Source organism: Nesoenas mayeri (genome assembly GCF_963082525.1).
Source record: "Nesoenas mayeri genome assembly, chromosome: 7".
Taxonomy (NCBI): domain Eukaryota; kingdom Metazoa; phylum Chordata; class Aves; order Columbiformes; family Columbidae; genus Nesoenas; species Nesoenas mayeri.
The window spans coordinates 24,981,766-25,000,434 of NC_137551.1; the positions used below are offsets into that span (position 1 = coordinate 24,981,766).

General features: G+C 57.4%; 2 protein-coding genes across 2 annotated transcripts in view; both read left to right on the plus strand.

Annotated features, from left to right (window-relative positions):
- The window catches only part of HPSE2 (heparanase 2 (inactive)), a gene marked incomplete at its 3' end in the record, with an annotated part of 110,810 nt that extends 99,254 nt beyond the window's left edge, over window positions 1–11,556 (plus strand). Inside the window, exons 10-12 of the mRNA XM_080348052.1 lie at window positions 9,988–10,133; window positions 11,172–11,318; window positions 11,391–11,556. Coding sequence (XP_080204178.1) covers window positions 9,988–10,133; window positions 11,172–11,318; window positions 11,391–11,556 — 459 coding nt within the window. The remainder of the gene's footprint in view (window positions 1–9,987; window positions 10,134–11,171; window positions 11,319–11,390) is intronic.
- A 1,028-nt stretch (window positions 11,557–12,584) lies between these two features.
- HPS1 (HPS1 biogenesis of lysosomal organelles complex 3 subunit 1) lies at window positions 12,585–17,657 on the plus strand (the record flags this gene model as incomplete). Its single annotated transcript, XM_080348072.1, has 17 exons — window positions 12,585–12,911; window positions 12,978–13,120; window positions 13,341–13,449; window positions 13,649–13,809; window positions 13,892–13,994; window positions 14,095–14,199; window positions 14,291–14,360; window positions 14,470–14,537; window positions 15,471–15,638; window positions 15,713–15,889; window positions 15,961–16,028; window positions 16,163–16,285; window positions 16,388–16,448; window positions 16,643–16,792; window positions 16,891–17,004; window positions 17,133–17,215; window positions 17,495–17,657. 17 exons carry the CDS (start codon window positions 12,585–12,587, stop codon window positions 17,655–17,657), a joined length of 2,193 nt encoding a protein of 730 aa, XP_080204198.1.
- Window positions 17,658–18,669: the final 1,012 nt, after the last annotated feature.

The following is an 18,669-nucleotide window of genomic DNA, read 5'->3' on the forward strand; positions in this document are numbered from 1 at the left end:
GTTAGGGCATGTTACAGCAAATGGCATAAGGAAACTCATGTTGTGTGGGTGTCACGTTTGGGGATTGGGAGCACAGATAACGGGGGTTTCTTGTTGGGCACTGCTATGTAAGTCTTAGCTTCTAAATTGCTGCTTTTCATCCTGCCTCTGCCCCAGGGCTGCAGCACTTGGGGATTTGTTATGTGTGGGAGAAGGAGCAGAAAAATCTCTGTGGTGCTCTAGGTACAACAAGATACTCTCCACTGTCATGGGCCATGCTGTGAGCTAGTGAGGGGTATTGTAGGTCGGGTGTGCACAGAGCAGAGCCACCCTCTGGGTGTAGACACTGGCAGCAAACCCTGGCAGCCTGATGGGTCTTGCTCTGTGTTTCCTGAGTGTTAGCCTTGGCTTGAAAATAAACTTGTAAACTCTCACCATTTTGGTGGGAAATGCAAGAGCACCTGGGAATAGCTGCTTGCAGGAAGGAGTGCAATGAAACCTTGAAAGTGATGGTTTAAGCTGGTCCATTCCCGGCTTTGTGCTGTGGTGGTTGCTGGTACAGTGCAGCTTGGCTCCGCAAAAGTGGCCTCATGTGGCAGTGAGAGAGCAGCTCTACCCTCCTCCGAGGTGGTGCCATCAATGTCTGGTGCAAGGGACGGGTGCTGCAGCGGGGGAGGCAAGGCCATGTCTCTGAGCCTCCTTCCAGGTGCAGATGAGGGAATGGGTTTCTCTTGCTGGACTAACAGGCAGCAAAGCAGGAAAAACTGGGCAACATGAGATTCCCTGGCCTGAGCACTGTTGTGATCAGGCTGGGGAACAGGAATGTTCCTGCCCACTTTCATGCAACTGATCTCAAGCGTTTTAATGCCTTATTGTTTTTGAGATAACTTTTCCATGTATCACTTGGAGTGCTTTTTCTTCCTGAGTGATTGGGGCAGCCATCTGTATAATAATCAGGGCTTGACTGCATGGCTTGAGCTTGAGAAGCACTTCAAATAAGCCTCTCACAGGTATGTCAGTCTGCCTGCCTGCACCTATACCCATCGGCACGAGTGTGTGGGAGTGAGGAGTGGAAGAAAAGAGGGCAGGAGCAGCACTGATATTCACCCTTCACAGAGCAGTGCCTTTGAAATGCCACTCTGGCATTTAGTAGCTCTAAGCTCATTTCAGACATGCAGTGTACATACTCCATCTCTCTTTCCTTAATATCTCTCTGAAACAGTCCAGAGGGATGTAATACATTTATTTCACTGGAGAGCTCCCCAGGTAGGTGTGAGCTTTCTCTTCAGATTGTTACATCATGTTAAAGACTTTTCTGAATGTTCTTCCATGTGGCACTCACCTCTTCTTAACCACCCATGGTAGTATTTTCTGCTCCCTTAATGCACAGTGCTCTAAGGTTATGCCTATGCATAGAAAAGCTTGGGTACATTCCTAGGCAGGGCCTGAGCAACACAAACCCCAAGGAAAAGCCAAAGCTGAAATCCAGACTTCCACCTCCTGATAACTATGGGTCTTCTTGGACTTTCTTCTAGTGCTGTGGATGGTGACATACTTGGTTCTCCTGGTCAGGTAGATGCTATAACTTCCCTTCTGCCTACGGGTTTCATATACAGCATGAGAAAGGCTTGGAGGGATCAGAGGGAAAAGCGGTGGCAGGGGCTGCCTGTTCAGCTGTGGTAGTATAAGACAGTATGATATTGCCTGTGAATTGATGGTGTCCTTGAGAAAACATCCCAGCAATGCAGAGGTCTGTGCCTGATGGCGTTGTGGTCGGATGCTTGGACGCTGCAGGTGATTTTTCACCTCCTTTTCTTAGCCCAAAGGCACTGAGGAACTTGATGGTAAAGTTACTGTCTGTCCTGGAGGAGAGAGGACCCTTGGCTTGGACCTTAGTGATCTGTCATCTTCCTACCCAGGCTTTCATAAAAGCCCTGGTATGAACAAGCTCGGTGCCAGGCTGCAGCCATCCCCACCATCCCTTGGGGTCCCTAGGGCACAGCTGTGGTGCAAGCCATGCCTTTGAGCAATTCGATACCAATGGCACCTGCCTGACTCATCCTGATCACCTCCCAGCCAGGGCACAGGTTGGGGCCCCGGTCTCTGTGTGCGCAGAGCCAAGGTGCCCTCCAGTGAGGTGCCGTGCTGGGTGCCAGGCGGAGGAGCGGGTCCCCCACTGCACTCCCGCCTGCCACATGTACACGCTCCCCGGTGCGCTCATTAGCTGAGCTGGCTTGGCCGGATGCACTGCTAATTGCAGCTGGAGATCCCAGCCATCTCCGGCCCCTGCGCTGCGTGGGAGGGGGCCCTCCCTGGGCCAGGGCTGTGGGGGCCAGGTCCTCGCCCACCTGTGCCCATGCCCACCCTGCTCACCCAGTGGCTGTCCGGCTGCTGGGCTGAGCAGAGGCAAAGAGGAGACCCAGTATCCATAGAGAGAAGCATATGGACAGCCCTTTCCTGCAAGCGCTCGCGCTCCCACCACCAAGCCCAGCCAGCTGGCTGCAGGGCTGGGGGAATTCAGCCCTGCCGCTGCACCGGCCCATCTGCACACCCAGCACTGAGTCACTGCGCTGTGCACAGGCAGCCAGACACGCTGCCAGGGGTAGGACGGCGGCTGTTGTTCCCCCGGTGGGGACCCTTGGCTTTGAGGTCACTGTCAGAGACCAGGTCAGGCTGCAATATGCCATGTGCCACGCAGGCAGTGGCGCCGTCCCAAGCCTGAGAGCAGCAAAGGGTGGGGAGAGGGAGCGGGTCCATTGGAGTTCGCACACACATGGAAACTGTTCCTGATGACCATAAATCCGCTGCGCGAGTGTCTGGCACCCCCATCTGCCCTGCATGCTGGAGCCCTGCTCTGGCGGGAGCAACGCCTGCAGATGGGGAAGGGGTGAGCGAGGCGAGGACGGGCAGGATCTGTCTGTCTGTACAGGATGTTCGCTATGGCCATGGGAGGGAGCGATGAAATCCCGGGCAGTTCAGTTGTGCGTGAGGGAAAGACTCTCCCAGGAGGTGTCGAGCTGGATCATGGCCTGCTGAAAGGCGGAGTGGAAATGGTGCCCTACAGAAACCTCCCAGACAGCGTTGGCACAAGCACCTGAAGCAGGTCTGAGGAGGGCATCCCCTGTGTTGCCTTGTTCTTTCAGCTGTGATCATACCATGTTTTGAGGACTGTGGCATCTTCTGCTCTCTGTACCCTCCCTGCATTCAGCCTTCCAGGAGCTCTAAGTCTGCTCTGATGCTCATTTTATCTGCAAATAAGGAGACAGATTTAAAGTGCCGAAATTCTGCTTGCTGTCACAGTGGGTTAAGGCATCTTTCCATTTTAGTGTACCATAAAAAAGCCCTCTGAAGAGTGTATGCTTGGACTCTCCATTGCATCAAAGCCGTGCTGCCAGCTAGCAGCTCTGGCATCCACCCGTCAGAGCTGCGGGACATGTGCAGACCCAGAGCAGGGCTCCTCCTCCCGCACTGAAGACCAGGGCAGAGACACACACTGTCTAGGACGAGCATCAGTGGCTTATATTTGGAAGGATGGGCATGCCCACTGCCCACATCTCCCAGAGGCACCATGCTAGTGACAGACCTGCCCACCTTGATGAAAGAGCCATCCTGGGGCTGTGGAGGAGGTGGGACAGCAAGACCCTTCCCAGGGTGGATTGGTGCTCACCGGTGGAGAAGAGAGAAGTAGCATTATGGTGAAAGGCAGAACAAGAACAGGAAACAGCAAAGAAGCTTCATTTGGTTTCCAAGCCCTCTGACCTGGCAGCTCTGCTCCTTTTCTGTGGCCTCCATCGCCTGGACCCCATTAGGGAAAGGTGATGACAAAAGAGAGGTTTTGGCTGTTCCTCCATCTGCTCAGCTCACTGGGAAGGTGGAGGCTGCTGGCTGGGGACCATCTTGCGAAGGGCAGCAGCAGGCAGGGGCCAGCTCCCACATGCCACTTTCCCAGTGTCCGGGCAGGCTGTCCCCTTGGTGCCACCCACACCCAGCAGTGATTTGTGTGGCTGCTGCTCCCACAGCAGGAATTTTGCCTTAATGTCAGTGTTTGGCCTTTCCCCAGGTTAGAGTAAAAGAGCAGAAGACACAGAGACAAGGGAGAGGGTCTGACCAAAGGGTGCAGTGGCTCGAAGTCTGGGAAGACGTGATGCTTATCAGAGGCTTGGTGGGTTGTGCTGCTGGTGCAGCTGGAAGAGACCCTGGGCTGTAGGGCAAGTGGCTGATGCTCAGCCCAAACGCAGAGGTTGTGGTGCTGCTGGCACCAGTGGATGAGGTTGCTCCTCTCTGAGCCTGTGGATACACACACATTATCAGTTTATTTGGGACTGGGAACAACTCTCCTGACTGTCCCCTCGTGGTGCTACTTGGGACTTATTGCAGAGCTGTTGCAAAACGTAATGTGGTTTCTGTTCCCTAACCATGAGTAGATGTTCAGAGGGATGGACAAAAGCCAGCCTGAAATAAGCCCCCATAAATGCACAGGGCGCACAACACAGCCACAGCAGCAAGTCTTCTGCTCTACAGTGCTGCTCCTGCCCTGGCTAATGGAGCAATTGCCCTCCATTACTGTGCCTGCTTCCTCCCTCTCCTTAACCAAAGCTCACTGGGGTGCAGGACTGGCAGTCTCTCATGTCATGCCTCAGCCATAGACCACTTGCTGGCAGAGAAAGCTGCCAGGAAGCTGTGAAGGTGGAAGGCAATGCAGGAAGGAGTGCTGTGAGAGGAGGTGTTTGCAGCCGTTAGAGCAGGAAGGAAGAGGATCAGCACGATGAAAGCAACAGATGCCCAAGCAGAGGTGCCAGCAGCTTCAGGGGACTGGTGGTGGGCACCCGCAGGGACTGAGTCTAAGCAAAAAAGGAATTGGGCAATGTTGGCCGATTCTTTCACAGGCACAGGTCCCTGAATCAAAGTAAGTGTTTATCCTCTCTTGCTGATGCTGCTGGCTCCTAGCAGCCCAGTCCACCTGAAGCCCCCTCATTTGGGACTAGAAGGAGCTTTGTTCCCTGCATGTCTCTCCTGGGCCCTTCATGCATTCACAGACCCTTTCAGCAGCGTCCTCCGTGGTGCTCAGGGCACACCCACAAATAGCCTCAGTATGGCAGCAAATGTTGTAGGAGTCTGCTCACCAAGTCCTCAGCTCTCCAGTACCTCCACTCAAGGAGAGTGCACATACAAAATGACAAACAGGTCATATCACTGAGGATGGGTGTATGGAAGCTCAGGAGGACAGCATCAGCACCTGCTCCTGGAGCTGATTCTTCTGTTATTAGCAAATTTTCCCTTTGGGGAGAGGGCCTGCCCCATTCTGCTTGTCACTGGACCTTGTGCAGGGTTTGGTTGAGAAAGCCCCAAGGTCCCACAGTCCAAGAAGCACATAAAACTCAGGGCTAATGTTAAAAGCAGCATCAGTTCAGCCTTGCTGAAGGAACAACCAGCCGTGGCTTGAACAGGATGTAAGGACCTCCACAGGGAGAAAGCTTTGGATGCTGAGGATCTCTTTAATCTAGTGGAAAAAGAAAGAAAAAGAACCACTGATTGGAAGCTGAAGCCAGACAAATTCAAGCTGAAAATGGAGTGGGATTGTTAACAGTGCAGATCTTTAACTGCTGGAACAAACTCCCTGGGAAGTGGTGGCTTCTCCATCCTTCCAAGCCCTCACAACCACAATCACTACTTTTCTGGAAGATGCTTTTGCCAAAAATGAGCCATTAGGCTCAACAGAAGGATAAAAGAGCAAAGCTCTCTGACTTATGCTGTACAGGAAGGCAGACCAGCCAGCCCTTATCTCCATATGGGTTGCTTGGACTGTGGAAAAACACAGATGAAGGTGCAGGAAAGGAGCAATCTGTAATAGGCTGTTGAAACTCGAGTGTGCCTGAGGGACAGAAGAAGAGCTTGGGCAGCTTCAGAAGAGGGAAGAAGGAAGAGGAAGAGGAGGAGGGCAGTCAGCAGCCAACTTATGCTGCTGGTGACACGGGGACATAGAGCCATGCCCTGTAGCCCCAGCTCATTTGACGGTGGGGTCAGCAGGCTGCTCATTTGAAGTTTGGCTGCCTCTGCCGGTTACAGCCCCCAGAAGACCAAAGAGCTACAGCTCAGTTACTCCGGTTTTCTGGTTATGGCAACATCTTCTCACACGTGGTGAGTGCGGAGCTGAATAAACTCAGGAGGGCTGTAAAGCTGCTTTGCTGTCTCTAGGAGAGAGCATGGGGACGTGCTCCTGTGCCCTTTCTGATGGCTCTGGAGACAGGACAGTCTGGTTAATAGGTCTGTCTGAGGAGCTGCCTAATCAGCCTTGTTTGCAAAAGCTGAAGTCTCTAAAAGCTCCTGCAAGGATATAACGTGCAAAGATATCAAGTGTGACCCTCTGGACTGTCCCCATCTAGTGGAAAGCCTGTGGTTCTCCACTGGCCCCATGGTGCTCAGAAGATGTGGCTGGCCTGAGCTCTGCACGTCAGCTCACTTGAGACAAGCACCCTTCCTGCCCATAAATCAGGCTCCTGGTCAGGAGACCTCCTGAGGCGCAGGACGTCTTTGTCTTCAGGTGCTCCTTGCCTGCGGTGGCTGCACTGCTTAATGGGTTTGCAAAGTAATTAAAGCAAGAAAGCTCTCTTGATTCCCAGGGGACTAATAGCAGACCAGATTCCTGTCTGTTATTCCTCCTCTACCACTACAGCTGTATCGCTGGCTCAGCCCTCACAACAGGAGCCCTCTGTGACTTCAAAAGCCAAATCCTTTCTGCGGTTGCACTGGTCTGAGCCATGCATCTCCCTGGGGATCACTAGGGCTGCCTCTGCTGGGATGCCCAGCATGGTGCTGCAAAGCCAGCACTCGCCTTTGCAAGGGGCATGTGGGCACTGCCAGCCTGGGGCCACACTGGCACAGGGGTTGCCATATGGGAGGGGGTGCCAGCTGCTGCCAGGGGTCTGTGGAGAAGTCACTGGTTGGTGGAAAACCCATCTCAGTTGCAGTACAGCTAGATTTCAAAAGCAACTGCTTCCCAAGCTGGTCACTGAAAGGGAGCCAGCAGCTGCAGATGCCCAGCAGTCCTGCTGTGATTTTAACTGGGGTTCACTCATGCCAGTGGTAGGAGCAGCCCTGGAGCACCAGCCCAACTGGGGGAAGTGCCTGTGCTGCACCCAGTGGGTTTGTTTCCATCATGCTAGGTGTGTTAATTCATCATCCAAATGCTTGGTGTCACCAGCTCCTGGTAATTTATTGCGAGTAACATGATTTTGGCCCCTGCTGCTGCAAGCGGCCTTGCAATGATGCGAAAAGCTGCAGCTGTCTTCAGTGCTTCCCTGCAGTAAGCTGAAGAGCTTGAGTGTCTTGAGGCCTTGAGGCCGGCACTGAGCATCTCCTTTTCCAGCCTCGGGTCGTTTTTCTGGCACTCCTTTGAACTCTCTTTGGTATTTCCACATCCTTCTTGAAACAGAGACTCTGGAGCTAGTCTCACCAGCGAGGCAAGGTAAAATCACTGCTTTCCCCTTGCCTCCTGCAGGTGCTGGAGGAACAGGTCAGTCCCCACGGTGTCCTGAGGACATTGCTTGTGTCAAAATAATTTGCACTCAACAGTGGTCAACTCATGTCTTGCAGAACAGCTCACCCTGCAACACTGCTGACTGCCTTACCCATCTCGTGGCACCTGCACAGTTTTTATCAGAAAAACTGTGTACCCTTAGCTGGATCAGAAGCAGGGGAGCAGGGTTTGTCAGGGCACCCTTGTGAAGAGTGTATGCTGAGACATTAAATCTGGCAGCAACTGAGGCAGGTCACAGGCTGGCCAGATCCCCACATTTCAAACTTTGCTGCTGCTGAGCCTTGAGAGCAGAGGGATGCTGGCATCCAAGCACCAAACCCCCAGGGACCACCCTGCCTGGAGGGGCAGGTGCTCAGCCAGGGGCTGGAGCTGCCTGTGCCAGAACAAGGCCATTGTAAGCCCCCTGTGATACAGCTCTTGAGACCCATATGGAAATTTTAAGGTTGGCCACAAAGTCTCTGGCTTCTGTTGCTCCCATAACTTGTGAGCAAAAGCAGCATCTCGACAGTGGAAATACAGAGAGGAGGCAAGAAACCCCAAGGGGGCTGCTAGAAAGACCTAAGAGCCTGAGCTGACAGGTAGCTTGGCGCACTGAACTGATTTATTTTTAACTGTGGGGCTAAACACTGCAATCTGTGCTCACGTTTGGCCTCGCTGTAAACTCAAGTAATTACTCATCTAATGACGCCTGCTAATCAGCATGGCTCTCCTGGGAGCCAGCAGCATGCTGGGCACTGCTTCTCCTGCCTGCTGTGAGCCCCAGCCAGGTGGGCTGTCACAGCTTCCCGCAGCTGGGGAAGACCGGCAGAGCCCCTGCAGCATGGTGCCAACAGGAATGTCCCCAGGGTGTGGGACAGCACGGCCGGCCAGCAGGGACAGGGATGGTGGCACGCACCACAGAGATCGCACAAGACTGCAGTATTGAGCAACTGAAATTCATCCTCTCTGGGAGCTTCAGCCTCGTGAGCTGAGCCTCCTCCGTGTGCACAAGCCTCTCCCTTCACCCCCACATCTCCTCTGAAGCCTGGGGTTTGCAGGGGAAGCAGTTGCCAGGCTGGTATGGCACAAAGCCCTGTGGTTTTGGCTGGGAGCAACAAGAGGAGGGCAGGAGACAGATTTTTCTCCAGCACTGTGGTGAAAGCTTACCCAGAAAGTGGGAAGTGGTGTGGATCTCCCTTTGCCAGAGAGGATGAGGCTGGCAGTCCAGCCTGGCCAGTGGCTATTCACCTTGTGCCAGTCACTGCTGCAGCACTGCTCTGTGTTTCATCTGCTGGCCTCTTTATCCAAAATGCATGAGAACTGTGTACTGTGTGAGGGCTTCCCACTCACGGGACGGATATCTGTACCTATATGAGTGATCTGTGCTTCCATGTGCCATATTGCCAATGGACTGAGGGGATCATCCAATTGTCCTGGGGCACATGGTCCCCCTGGGGCAGCCAGTCTGGGTTGCACAGAGGGGTTTATCCAGAGCACTCTTGTGTGTGAAGGTGCCCAGTGCACCCACAGGCAGCACCCAGAGAAGCAATGTGAGAGGCTCCAGCACCACCCAGGGTGCCCAGAGTAGTGATGGGGCCAGAGCCCTGTCCTGCACAACAGCAGCCAAGTGCCTGAGCCTGCCCTGTCCCTTCTCACAACCCTGCTTCATTTACCGCACACCTCCTGGCTTCTGCAGCGGATTGGGGGGGGCCCTGCCGGCAGCAGCCTCCGTCACCTCACAGCCTTGCCTCCCTCCCCAGGGCTGGGGGCCCATCCTGTGTGCCGAGTGAGGCCATGCCCTGCAGGAAAAAGCAGTATGTGGTGACGTAATTAAAGGCTGCATCATTAATGCATGTGTGCAGGGGCTGCACGTTTCCTAAGTTTCTTCAGTGCTTGGCTTCCCTGTGCTATGTTCATGGATGCTTAACTCCACAGGAGGCTTTAAAAGTGGGAGAAATATGTCTGGGAAGTGGAGCACCCTCAGTAGCCACCAAAGCCAGCGTGCCACAAACAAGGCTGAAGAGCACAGAAGAGCTCTGGTGTGCTCCAGTCCTGTGTACAGAGTGAGGTGGAGGGCGACCTGCCTGCTCCAAAGGCATCACTGTCCCATCTGTCCCAGCTGGAGCTGGTGCATAGGTCTGTGACATAGCTACATGTGGGTCCATGGGAAAGTGTGAGGTCACCCACACTTCTCCCCACACTCTGCAGTCCAGCCAAAAGCTGAGCTCCTTTAGAGAATATCGGTGTCTCTCAGTGTGGGCAGAGCAATGTATTCCTCCCTTAATTTCTTTCCTGGAAACAGCAACATCTTTTTGGCTTGGAGTGCACAAAGAAAGCTCACCCCAAGGCAGACATCTGGCGTGCAACATTTTCACCCCATTTCACAGCCCGAATTTTGCTAGGCTGTAGGCAGGGAAGCCAGCCTCTTCTGCCTGCTCCCCATGCGAGTTGTGGGGACCGTTGTGCTGCTGACTGTCTCCTTTGCTCCCCAGGACTACTGGCTGTCCCTGCTCTACAAGCGCCTCATCGGTCCCAAGGTCCTGGCCATCCACGTGGCCGGTCTCCAGAGGAAACCCCGGCCCGGCAGGGTTATTCGTGACAAGCTCCGCATTTATGCCCACTGTACCAGCTACCACAAGTAAGTGGAGCAAGGGAAGCTGCGGGCTGCAGGGAGGGAGATAAACAGGACCCCCAGGAGATGGGGACCACTGAGGACATGCTGGGGCAGGAGCCCAGGGTTTGGCTCTGGCAAGGCAGTTTGGCTTCCCAGGGGACTCGCTTGGGTGCTGCTCCGGCTGCTGTGGTGGTGGAGAGAGCGCACGGGAATGGCGATGGCTCCAATAAAAGTCACAGCAAGCCGGTGCCTGGGAACGGGGCCGGCTGGGGCCAGTGCGGTGACTGCCGGGCAGCCCAGGCAGCAGAGATCAAGGGAGTGGATTTCACACGAGGGGCCCCCGGTCGGTCGGGTTACCCGCCGGGCCGCACTGCCGGGGAGCCCGGCCTGGTTATTGTTTCGCTGATAAGGTCTTTGAAAGCACCCCAGCGAGCCAGGGGGGTTGGGGAGGCGGCCACCTCCTCTGCAGACACAAGTTGCTATTGTGGAGGAGGAGAGTCTGTTTCTTTACACAATCCAGATGCTTTCAACATGCCTCCAGCTCGGTAGGAAACCTTGTCCAGTAACTGACAGGTGCAAAGTGCTTTATAGCCTTTGTTTGGGGTTGCCTGATTAAGCAGGGACAGAGGATCAGTGTCTGGACCTGTCAGTTAGGTGCCCGGGACAGTGGGGGCAGACGCCACTTGCACACAGAGCTCCCCTCCATTCTCAGCCTTTTCCTTGGGAGGCCCCGGGGGGTTTACCTTGGGACTGCCACCCCCCAGCTCCAGACACCGGCAGAGTACCCCCTGGAGCCATGCCACCCCTGGCTGAGAAGGGGAGCGAAAGATTGGAAAAGGGTCATTGCAGAGCTGGGCTTTGTGAGGAGGAGTCACAGAATCACAGAATGTTAGGGACTGGAAGTGGCATCTCCCTGTGGAAGTGCAACCAGGATGGTAATGTCCCCTCCAGATGGCTGCACAAGGCCAGTTTTTGCAGAGACCCCCTCATCCATCATCTTGGAGATGATGTCCCTGTGGCATGTGCCAACGCACACCTCAGCTCCCACTCTCCCCTTTGCAGCCACAACTATGTCCGAGGGTCCATCACCCTTTACATCATCAACCTGCATCGCTCTCGGAAGAAAATCAAGCTGGCGGGCACACTGCGGGATAAGATTGTCCACCAATACCTGCTGCAGCCCTATGGCAAGGACGGGCTCCACTCCAAGTAAGTGTGATGCTGGTGTCTGGGGCTGCCATCACCACCCTCTCCTCAATCCCACCTCTCCTGGTCCCACAGGTCAGTCCAGCTCAACGGGCAGCCACTGGCCATGGTGGATGATGGGACCCTCCCTGAACTAAAGCCTCGGCCACTGAGGGCCGGCCGCACCCTTGTCATCCCCCCACTGACCATGAGCTTCTACGTGGTGAAGAATGTGAACGCGTTGGCCTGCCGGTACCGATAGCCCATGGCCCAGAATGGACCCACCGGCCCCGCTCCTGCCCCCACACACTCCCCAGGACACGCTGCCTCCTCTGCAGTCCACACAGCTTCGCAGCAGGGCCATGTCGGGCAGGCACCGTGCCATGTTCTCGTCCTCGTGTCCTGGATGCTCTCCGGCTTGACGCCCTCTCCCACCCCGTTACCACAGAGCTCCACTTAGGCCAGACCACCATCCAACCAGAGTGGTGCAATGGAGAATTTGCAGGGCCTGCCACGATCTGTTACACGGACTGTGAGAAGCACCCGGAGTCCACCGCCCACAGGTTGCTGGAGAGAGCTGGGGTGCTGAGCCCTGATGTAGCCCGGGATGGACGCCTTTCCCAACCCTGCTAGTCCTGCTACTCTGCAGGGTGACCCCTCTAGCAGCCGGGTCCCCCCTTCCTCTGCACTTCCCGGGCGGCGGGCAGCGCTGCCGGTGCAGCAAGCGCATGGAAGCAGCTCCCTCTGCTGCCGCCGCCAGCGCGGCCGGGACCGGCGCGCGGCTACTGCGGGTAGGGCGGGCCGGGAGAAGCGGCGCCGGGGTCCGCCCCGCGGACGGGCGGGACTCGAGGGTCCGCGGCTGGAAATGTTGATAATTAAATTATACGGCGGGAAGCGACGGCCGCCGGGCCGTGTGTCCTGCCCGGGAGAGGGGCGGTATCACGGGCAGGAGCAGCCGGAACGCGCCGAAGCGCCACCGGCGGTGTAATAAAGTTGGGTTGTCAACCGCAGCGGCGTCTTCTGTCCCTCACGGGCCGGGGCCTGGCCGGGAGCGGGGCGGCAGCGGGGCTGGAGCGGCACCAGGAGCGCGGGAGCAGCGGGCGGGACCGGGACCGGGAGCGGGGCTGGCGCGGAGCGGCCGCACTGCAGGACCGCGCCGGGCCGCCGGGGGCGCTGCGCGCGTGGGCGCGGCGGTCACGCGCGGCGGAGCAGGAAGCGGCGCGGGGCGGGCGGAGCCGCGCGGTCCCGGTGCCCCCCGGTTCCCGCCGCTGCTGCGGGTCCGGCCGGGCCATGCGGTGTGTCCTGATCGCCAGCACCGCGGCCGAGCTGCTTTTCTACTGGGCCGATGCCGCCTTCCTCCGGCGGCTGCAGCCGCCAGACGCCGGGCAGGTGAGGCGGGACTGGGCGACGCGGGTGCGGGGAAGGAGGTGCGTGGTGCGCGGTCACGCGTGTGCGCTGACACGGGAGCGTGTGCCCCAGGGCCCGGCGCTGGAGGACAGCCTCAACACCCTCTTCGCCCCCCTCATCATTTCCTGTGCGGCACTGCTGGAGAAGCTCGCCGACACCTACACCTGCTTCACGACCGAGCACGGGCGGCACCTCCACGTCCTGCACATGGTAGGGCCGGTACCGGGGACCGGGATGCCCCGGTCGGCCCCCACCTGACCGTGCTGCTGGTTGCAGTTCGGGGACTGCCTGTACATCGCAGTGAACGGCGACGGGACGGAGAGCGAGGACGACCTGCGCAGGACACTGTTTGTGCTGCGGCGCTTGGTGGAGGCTCACTGCGGGCTCGTCACGCTTGACTCCCACCTCGTCCGCAAGGAGTGAGTGGGCACGGCTGCCTGGCACAGGCTGGCACGCCAGGATGCCAGGACAGCTGCAGAACAGTGTCATCATGCAGCCCCGGGGGGTGGGAGTGGGTGTCTCCAAGCTGGGAAGATCCCTTTGCAGGAGGATCCCCTGGCTGCTGGGCTGCAGCTGGGTGCCCATTCCACTCAGGGAGGTGACATCCAGCTCTCAGCTTGCACTCTGTGACCATTGCAGGCTGCGGCCACCCGATTCAGAGCAGCGGGAGCGTGTCTGGAGCCTGCTGCGGGGCCTGCTGGAGACCTACAGCCACCTGCGGGAGGAGGACCAGAGCTTTGCGGTGGAGGTACCATGCCACGGGGTGTCCCTCGCCTTCAGAACGTCACAGGGGTGTGAGACTGCAAGGTTCCTGGGATGTGGGAAGAGGCTCTGAGGTGGGGACTTCGGTGTAGTTCTCTGTAGCAGTGGAAGCTCTGACCTGCCCCTGGGGCTGCATGGCTGGGTGTAGGGGCACTCAGCAGCATTCCTCTCCACCCTCACTCCAGGCTGTGGAGCGGCTGATCCACCCTCAACTGTGTGAGCAGTGCATCGAGTTCCTGGAGCGGCAGGTGGTGCAGTACATCAACACTAGCCCTGAGCGTGGAGGGGATGAGGTGGGCCATGCCTTCCTCCTGGTGCACACCAAGCTGCTGGCCTTCTACTCCAGGTGCGCTCAGCCCTAGCCTCACCACTCTCCTTGGGGTAGCTGCTTGCCCTCCCAGCTGACCCTTTCCTTCTCTGGCCTGCAGCCGCAATGCCAGCTCCATCCGCCCTGCTGACCTACTCGTCCTCATCCTCCTGGTGCAGGACCTGTACCCCAGCCAAAGTGCCGAGGAGGAGCTTGGCCCCCAGGTACTCCAGAGAAGAGTGTTGGGGGGCAGCAGGTCAGGATGCCCCCATGGGGTGATGCCTTGATGGCCAGTGCTTGATTTTTTTTCCCTCTTTTTGGAAGCTCACAGCAGGGAATGTGCTTCCCCAGGGACCCAGGAGAAGCGAGAGCATCCCCATGAGCAGCCCTGGCTCCCATGGAGCTGCGGAGAAAGACTCGGATGACCAGGTGAGTCGATGGGGTCAGGAGCTGCAGGGCGGGACACTGGCCAGGCTGCCTGCGTCACTCCCATCGCTCACCCAGCTGTTCTCACCAGCAGGACACAGACGATCTCTCAGTGCCCGAGATTTACTACACACCCGAGCCCTCTCCGAGCAGGGACAGCATGGGTGAGTGCCCAGCTGGGCAGCAGCTCTGCCCCGTGCCCCCCAGCCCTGCAAAGGCTATGGGGCTGCGTGGGGGGCTGGCGGGGAGGGCGACCTGCCGTGCTCCCTGCAGGCAGCGAGAGCTGGTCAGAGGGCGCTGAGACACTGAGCACCAGGGAGTCAGATGCTGCAGATGTCCAGGTGAGCATGGGGTCCTGCAGTCCCTCCTGGCTCCACATCTCCTTAGCTGTCCTGGTGCTCTTTGCCATCTGTGGTTCTCATCTCTTGTCTCTTGCAGTGCTGCAGCTGTGAATGCCCCAGGCTTTAGGGCTGGGGGTGTGCCCTGAATCCTCCCTGTTGTGCATAAAAGTTTCAGCTCTGACCACCCTCTCTGAGGCATCTCCCTGCCCAGAGCTGTCAGCACAGAGGGGCCCCAGGGCTGCCTCGGAGCAGTCTGGTGTCTCCCTCTGCTGCCTCTGGGCTTTTTGCGCTGCTTCCCTGACAGATGCTGCAGGGCCTCACACACTCTTTGCGAGCAAGTGCTAGGTTCAGCCTAAGGCGTTTGCAACCTGGGTCTGTTCAGCCTTGAGAAAAGAAGTTCCGGTATTTAAGGTGCGGGTACAGGGAAAAGGGAGACTCATTTTTTACAAGGAGTCACACAAGAAAGATAAGGGCTGATGGGTACAGGTTACTCCTGAGGAGATTTTGATTGGACACGAGGAAAATTTTTCACAATGATAATAATCAGCCACCAGAATAATCTCCCCTGGGAAGTGGTGGATTCCCCAGCACTGGACACTTTTAAGATTCAGCTGGACAGGGTGCTGGGCCATCTTGTCTAGACTGTGCTTTTGCCCAGAAAAGTTCGACCACGTGATCCTTGTGGTCCCTTCCAGCCTGGTATTCTATGATTCTGTTTCAGCCTTTGTCTTTGCAAGCAGCTTCCCCTCTATCTGCTGCTTTTTTGGGGTACCTGGGCACTTCCCTCGCTGCTCATCTTTTGCCATGTGTTCTCTCTAGCTGTCTTGGTTCAGTCGTGCCTTCAGGACTTTGCTGTGTCCCTCCAGAGCATTCTGGGCTGGTGCAGGCTATCTTGTCTCTGTGGGGCACTGAGCATCTCCCATCTCTCCTCAGATGGCAGAGGACTTGCTCCAGACCTTGGGGCCTCTAGTCCCTGAAGCTTCAAACCCCAGAAGGATCTTCCTGGACGCGAACCTGCGAGAAGGTTACTGCCCCTTGCTGCCGCACACCATGCACTGCCTCCCGCTCTGGCCAGGCATCTCCCTCGTCCTCCTGACCAAGGTGAGCTGTCTCTAAGGTGAGGGAAGCAATAATGGGCAGGGTCCTGGCTGACCTGCTTCTCCCCTTCCCAGCAGGGCCCCACAACCCAGGTGGCGGTCACCTTGTACCAGCTGCTGGATGGTTTCTTGGTGCTGGAGAGGAAGCTGGAAGAGGGGCCGGAGGTGGGAGCCCCACGCTCCTACCCATTCCTGGCCGAGCTGCGACAGCGCATGGACAAGTTTGTGAAGAAGCTGAGTGGGCAGGACATCCAGGTGGGAGTGGGGACACGAGGAACTTGTCTTGCTGTCCCTGCAGCCTGTTGCTGAGCCCTGTCTCTGTCTAGTTGCAGAACTCCTGGGTGGACTTGAAGAACAAGATATTTTCCCGGAGTGAGCCTGGGAGCTCCCTGGAGTGAGTACAGGGTGGCCAGGGAAAGTCTCCAGAGCAGGCAGGGACCTTTCCCAGCCTGGGGGATGGCACAGCTGTCCCTGCACTGCTGCGAACCCAGGGGCCAAACTTGGTGCCGTTCATGTCTCCTGGCTCAGGCTGCTGCAGGCAGTGGCCAACGTGAAGCGGCAGCTCTGCTCTGTGTACCGCCAGCTCTTCCTGGCCTCTGCCAGCCACAGCCTGTCCCAGGGCCTGCGGGACCGTGCCCAGAAGCTGATGAGGTGAGTGCATGGAGGTGACTGGCATCACCAGGGGGCTGCCCCACAGTCAGCTGGGCTGGGGCTTGGAGGATCCCAGCTTCTCACCCTGCTTCTTCTCGGCAGGGAGAAGCTGCTGGACTGGCGGGACTTCCTGCTGGTGAAGAGCAGGCGTAATATCACCATGGTGTCATACCCGTCCCTGCGACTGGGAACCCAGCCTGGCGAGTAGGGGTCCCCAGGGGGGTTGCAGAGGTGGGAGTGAGGCCTCACAGCACTGGGCTTAAGGGGAGGAGGATTGTGGTGGTTGAAGGCAGTTTCCCTGAGACTCAGGGGCTGTTCTGGAAGGGCACCAAAGTTGTTGGACACCCTTAACCCACCCCCACATACCTGGAGGACTTTCCTGGCCTAGTGCATTTCATCTATGTGGACCGCACAGCTGGGCAGATGATGGCACCATCGCTCAACATGACAGAGAAGTCCAGCTCTGAGCTGGGAAAGGGCCCACTGGCCACTTTCATCAAGAAGAAGGTACTTGCTCATGGTGCTAGGGGTTTGATGGGGACCACAGGAGGGCGTGAAATTTGGAGGGTGTTCTGCTCAGGCTTCAGGTGCCACTTGTCCACCAGGTCTGGTCCCTGATCGCGTTGACCCGGCGATACCTGCAGAAGGGCTACACCACACTCATGCTGCAGGATGGCGACTACTGCTGCTCCTACTTCCTCTGGTTTGAGAATGAGCTGGTACGTGGGGCCAGGAAGGGGCTGAGCCCCTCTTCCCTGTCACCTTCTAGGGGCAGGGAGCAGCCTACAGCCCTTGCTCCTCAGCGGTCCTTTCCCTGCCCCTGCCCTCTGCTGTCATCTCTCCCCAGGGCTACAAGCTGGAGGTGATGGAGGTGCCAGTCCTTGCTGATGATTCTGCTCCTGTTGGGATGCTGGCAGGAGACTACTACAGGTGAGCAGTCCCCAGCCCTGCAGTTTGGCACCAGGGCCCAGTGCTGTGCTGACACGGGGGTCCGTGTGAGTGATGTCCTTGCTGGGATGTCACTGCAAGGTGGTACAAGTGCTGTGGTGTCACCAGGGTTGCACCAGCCCACCTCCCCAGCCTGGTCCCACAGTCCTGCTAGTGGATGGGCACTGTGTCCTTGCCAGGGACTTTCTAGTGGGAAGTTGGTTATAAAGGGAGTGCCAGTCTGTGCTGTGCGTGACGAGCCCTCTGCCTTCTCCTCTGCAGGAAGCTGCTGCGTTACTACAGCAAGAACCACCAGGCAGAGGTGGTGAAGTGCTACGAGCTGCTGACGGTGCACCTGGGCATCATCCCCTCCGAGCTCGTGGTCCAGCAGGCCTGCGACTTGGCTCGGCGCCTCTGGGAACCCTCTCGCATTCCCCTGCTCTGAGCTGCCTCCAGTTACCTTGGGGCCAGGATTAAAGCGGGTGTGTGGGTGTTCCCGGTGCCTGGGTTACTTTCTCTGTGTTTGTGTGCTGTCAGCTGTGCATGCAGGCAGCCACAGGCAGCCTTCCCATCCTCCAGCCCGGCCAGGGCTGGCACTGCCCACCTCTTCACTCCCCAAGGGCTTCACTGGCACTCAGCAGCCTCTGGAGACAGATGGAGAGTGGGGAGGAAAGTTTGTTGGCAATCACCGCCTTGCTGAAAAGTGCATTTTCAAAGCAGGATTTATAGCATTGACTTGGCATCACCAACAGGCTTTAGCCAGAGAACAAAATGGTGTAGCCAAATCTGCGTGGAGGAAGAGCACAGGGTGCATCCCCCTTTCCCCTCATCCCCAAATGTGGGGTGTGGGGCCCTTGGAGGCTTAGCAAGGCTCTGGGAAGGTGTGGCCTGTCCTGTGCCCCCTTCTCTGCACACAGGTCCCTAGGCACCAGTCAGCCACAGGGCTGAGCTCAGCTGTGAATAGGGGGTAAAGCTGAGGCAGCTTATTTGCTCTCCAGGAATGTCTGCACTCAATGCATGTGGAAACCTCCCCCCCGCATGGCTGGGGATGAGACCAGTCCTGAGGGACATTGGCAGCCACTGTCCCTTGCTCCATGGCACTCGCTGGGGCTGGGGTTGGTGTTCCAGGGAGCACTGGACCATGGCAGGGTCTTTGCCCTGTTCTGCTAGGCAGGAATTTGCCCTGACAAGCAACAGTGCTGTGTGCAGAGGCCAAGTGCACCCCTAAGCTGCCCCTTTTCCTGTTGTTCTCTGCACTGTGTGTGGGGCTTACCCACTCAACGGGGCCCAAGCTGCCCTTGTCCTGTGGTGCTTGTTGCTCGCATCGTCCCAGCTGTGTGCCCCTGGGTCCTCCATGCAGCACAACAGGGGCTGAGGGGACTCTCAGGATCCCACCTGCTTGCCCAGCACTTTCCGGGGGTACAGGCTGTGGAGCAACTGGCATCTTGCTGAGAATG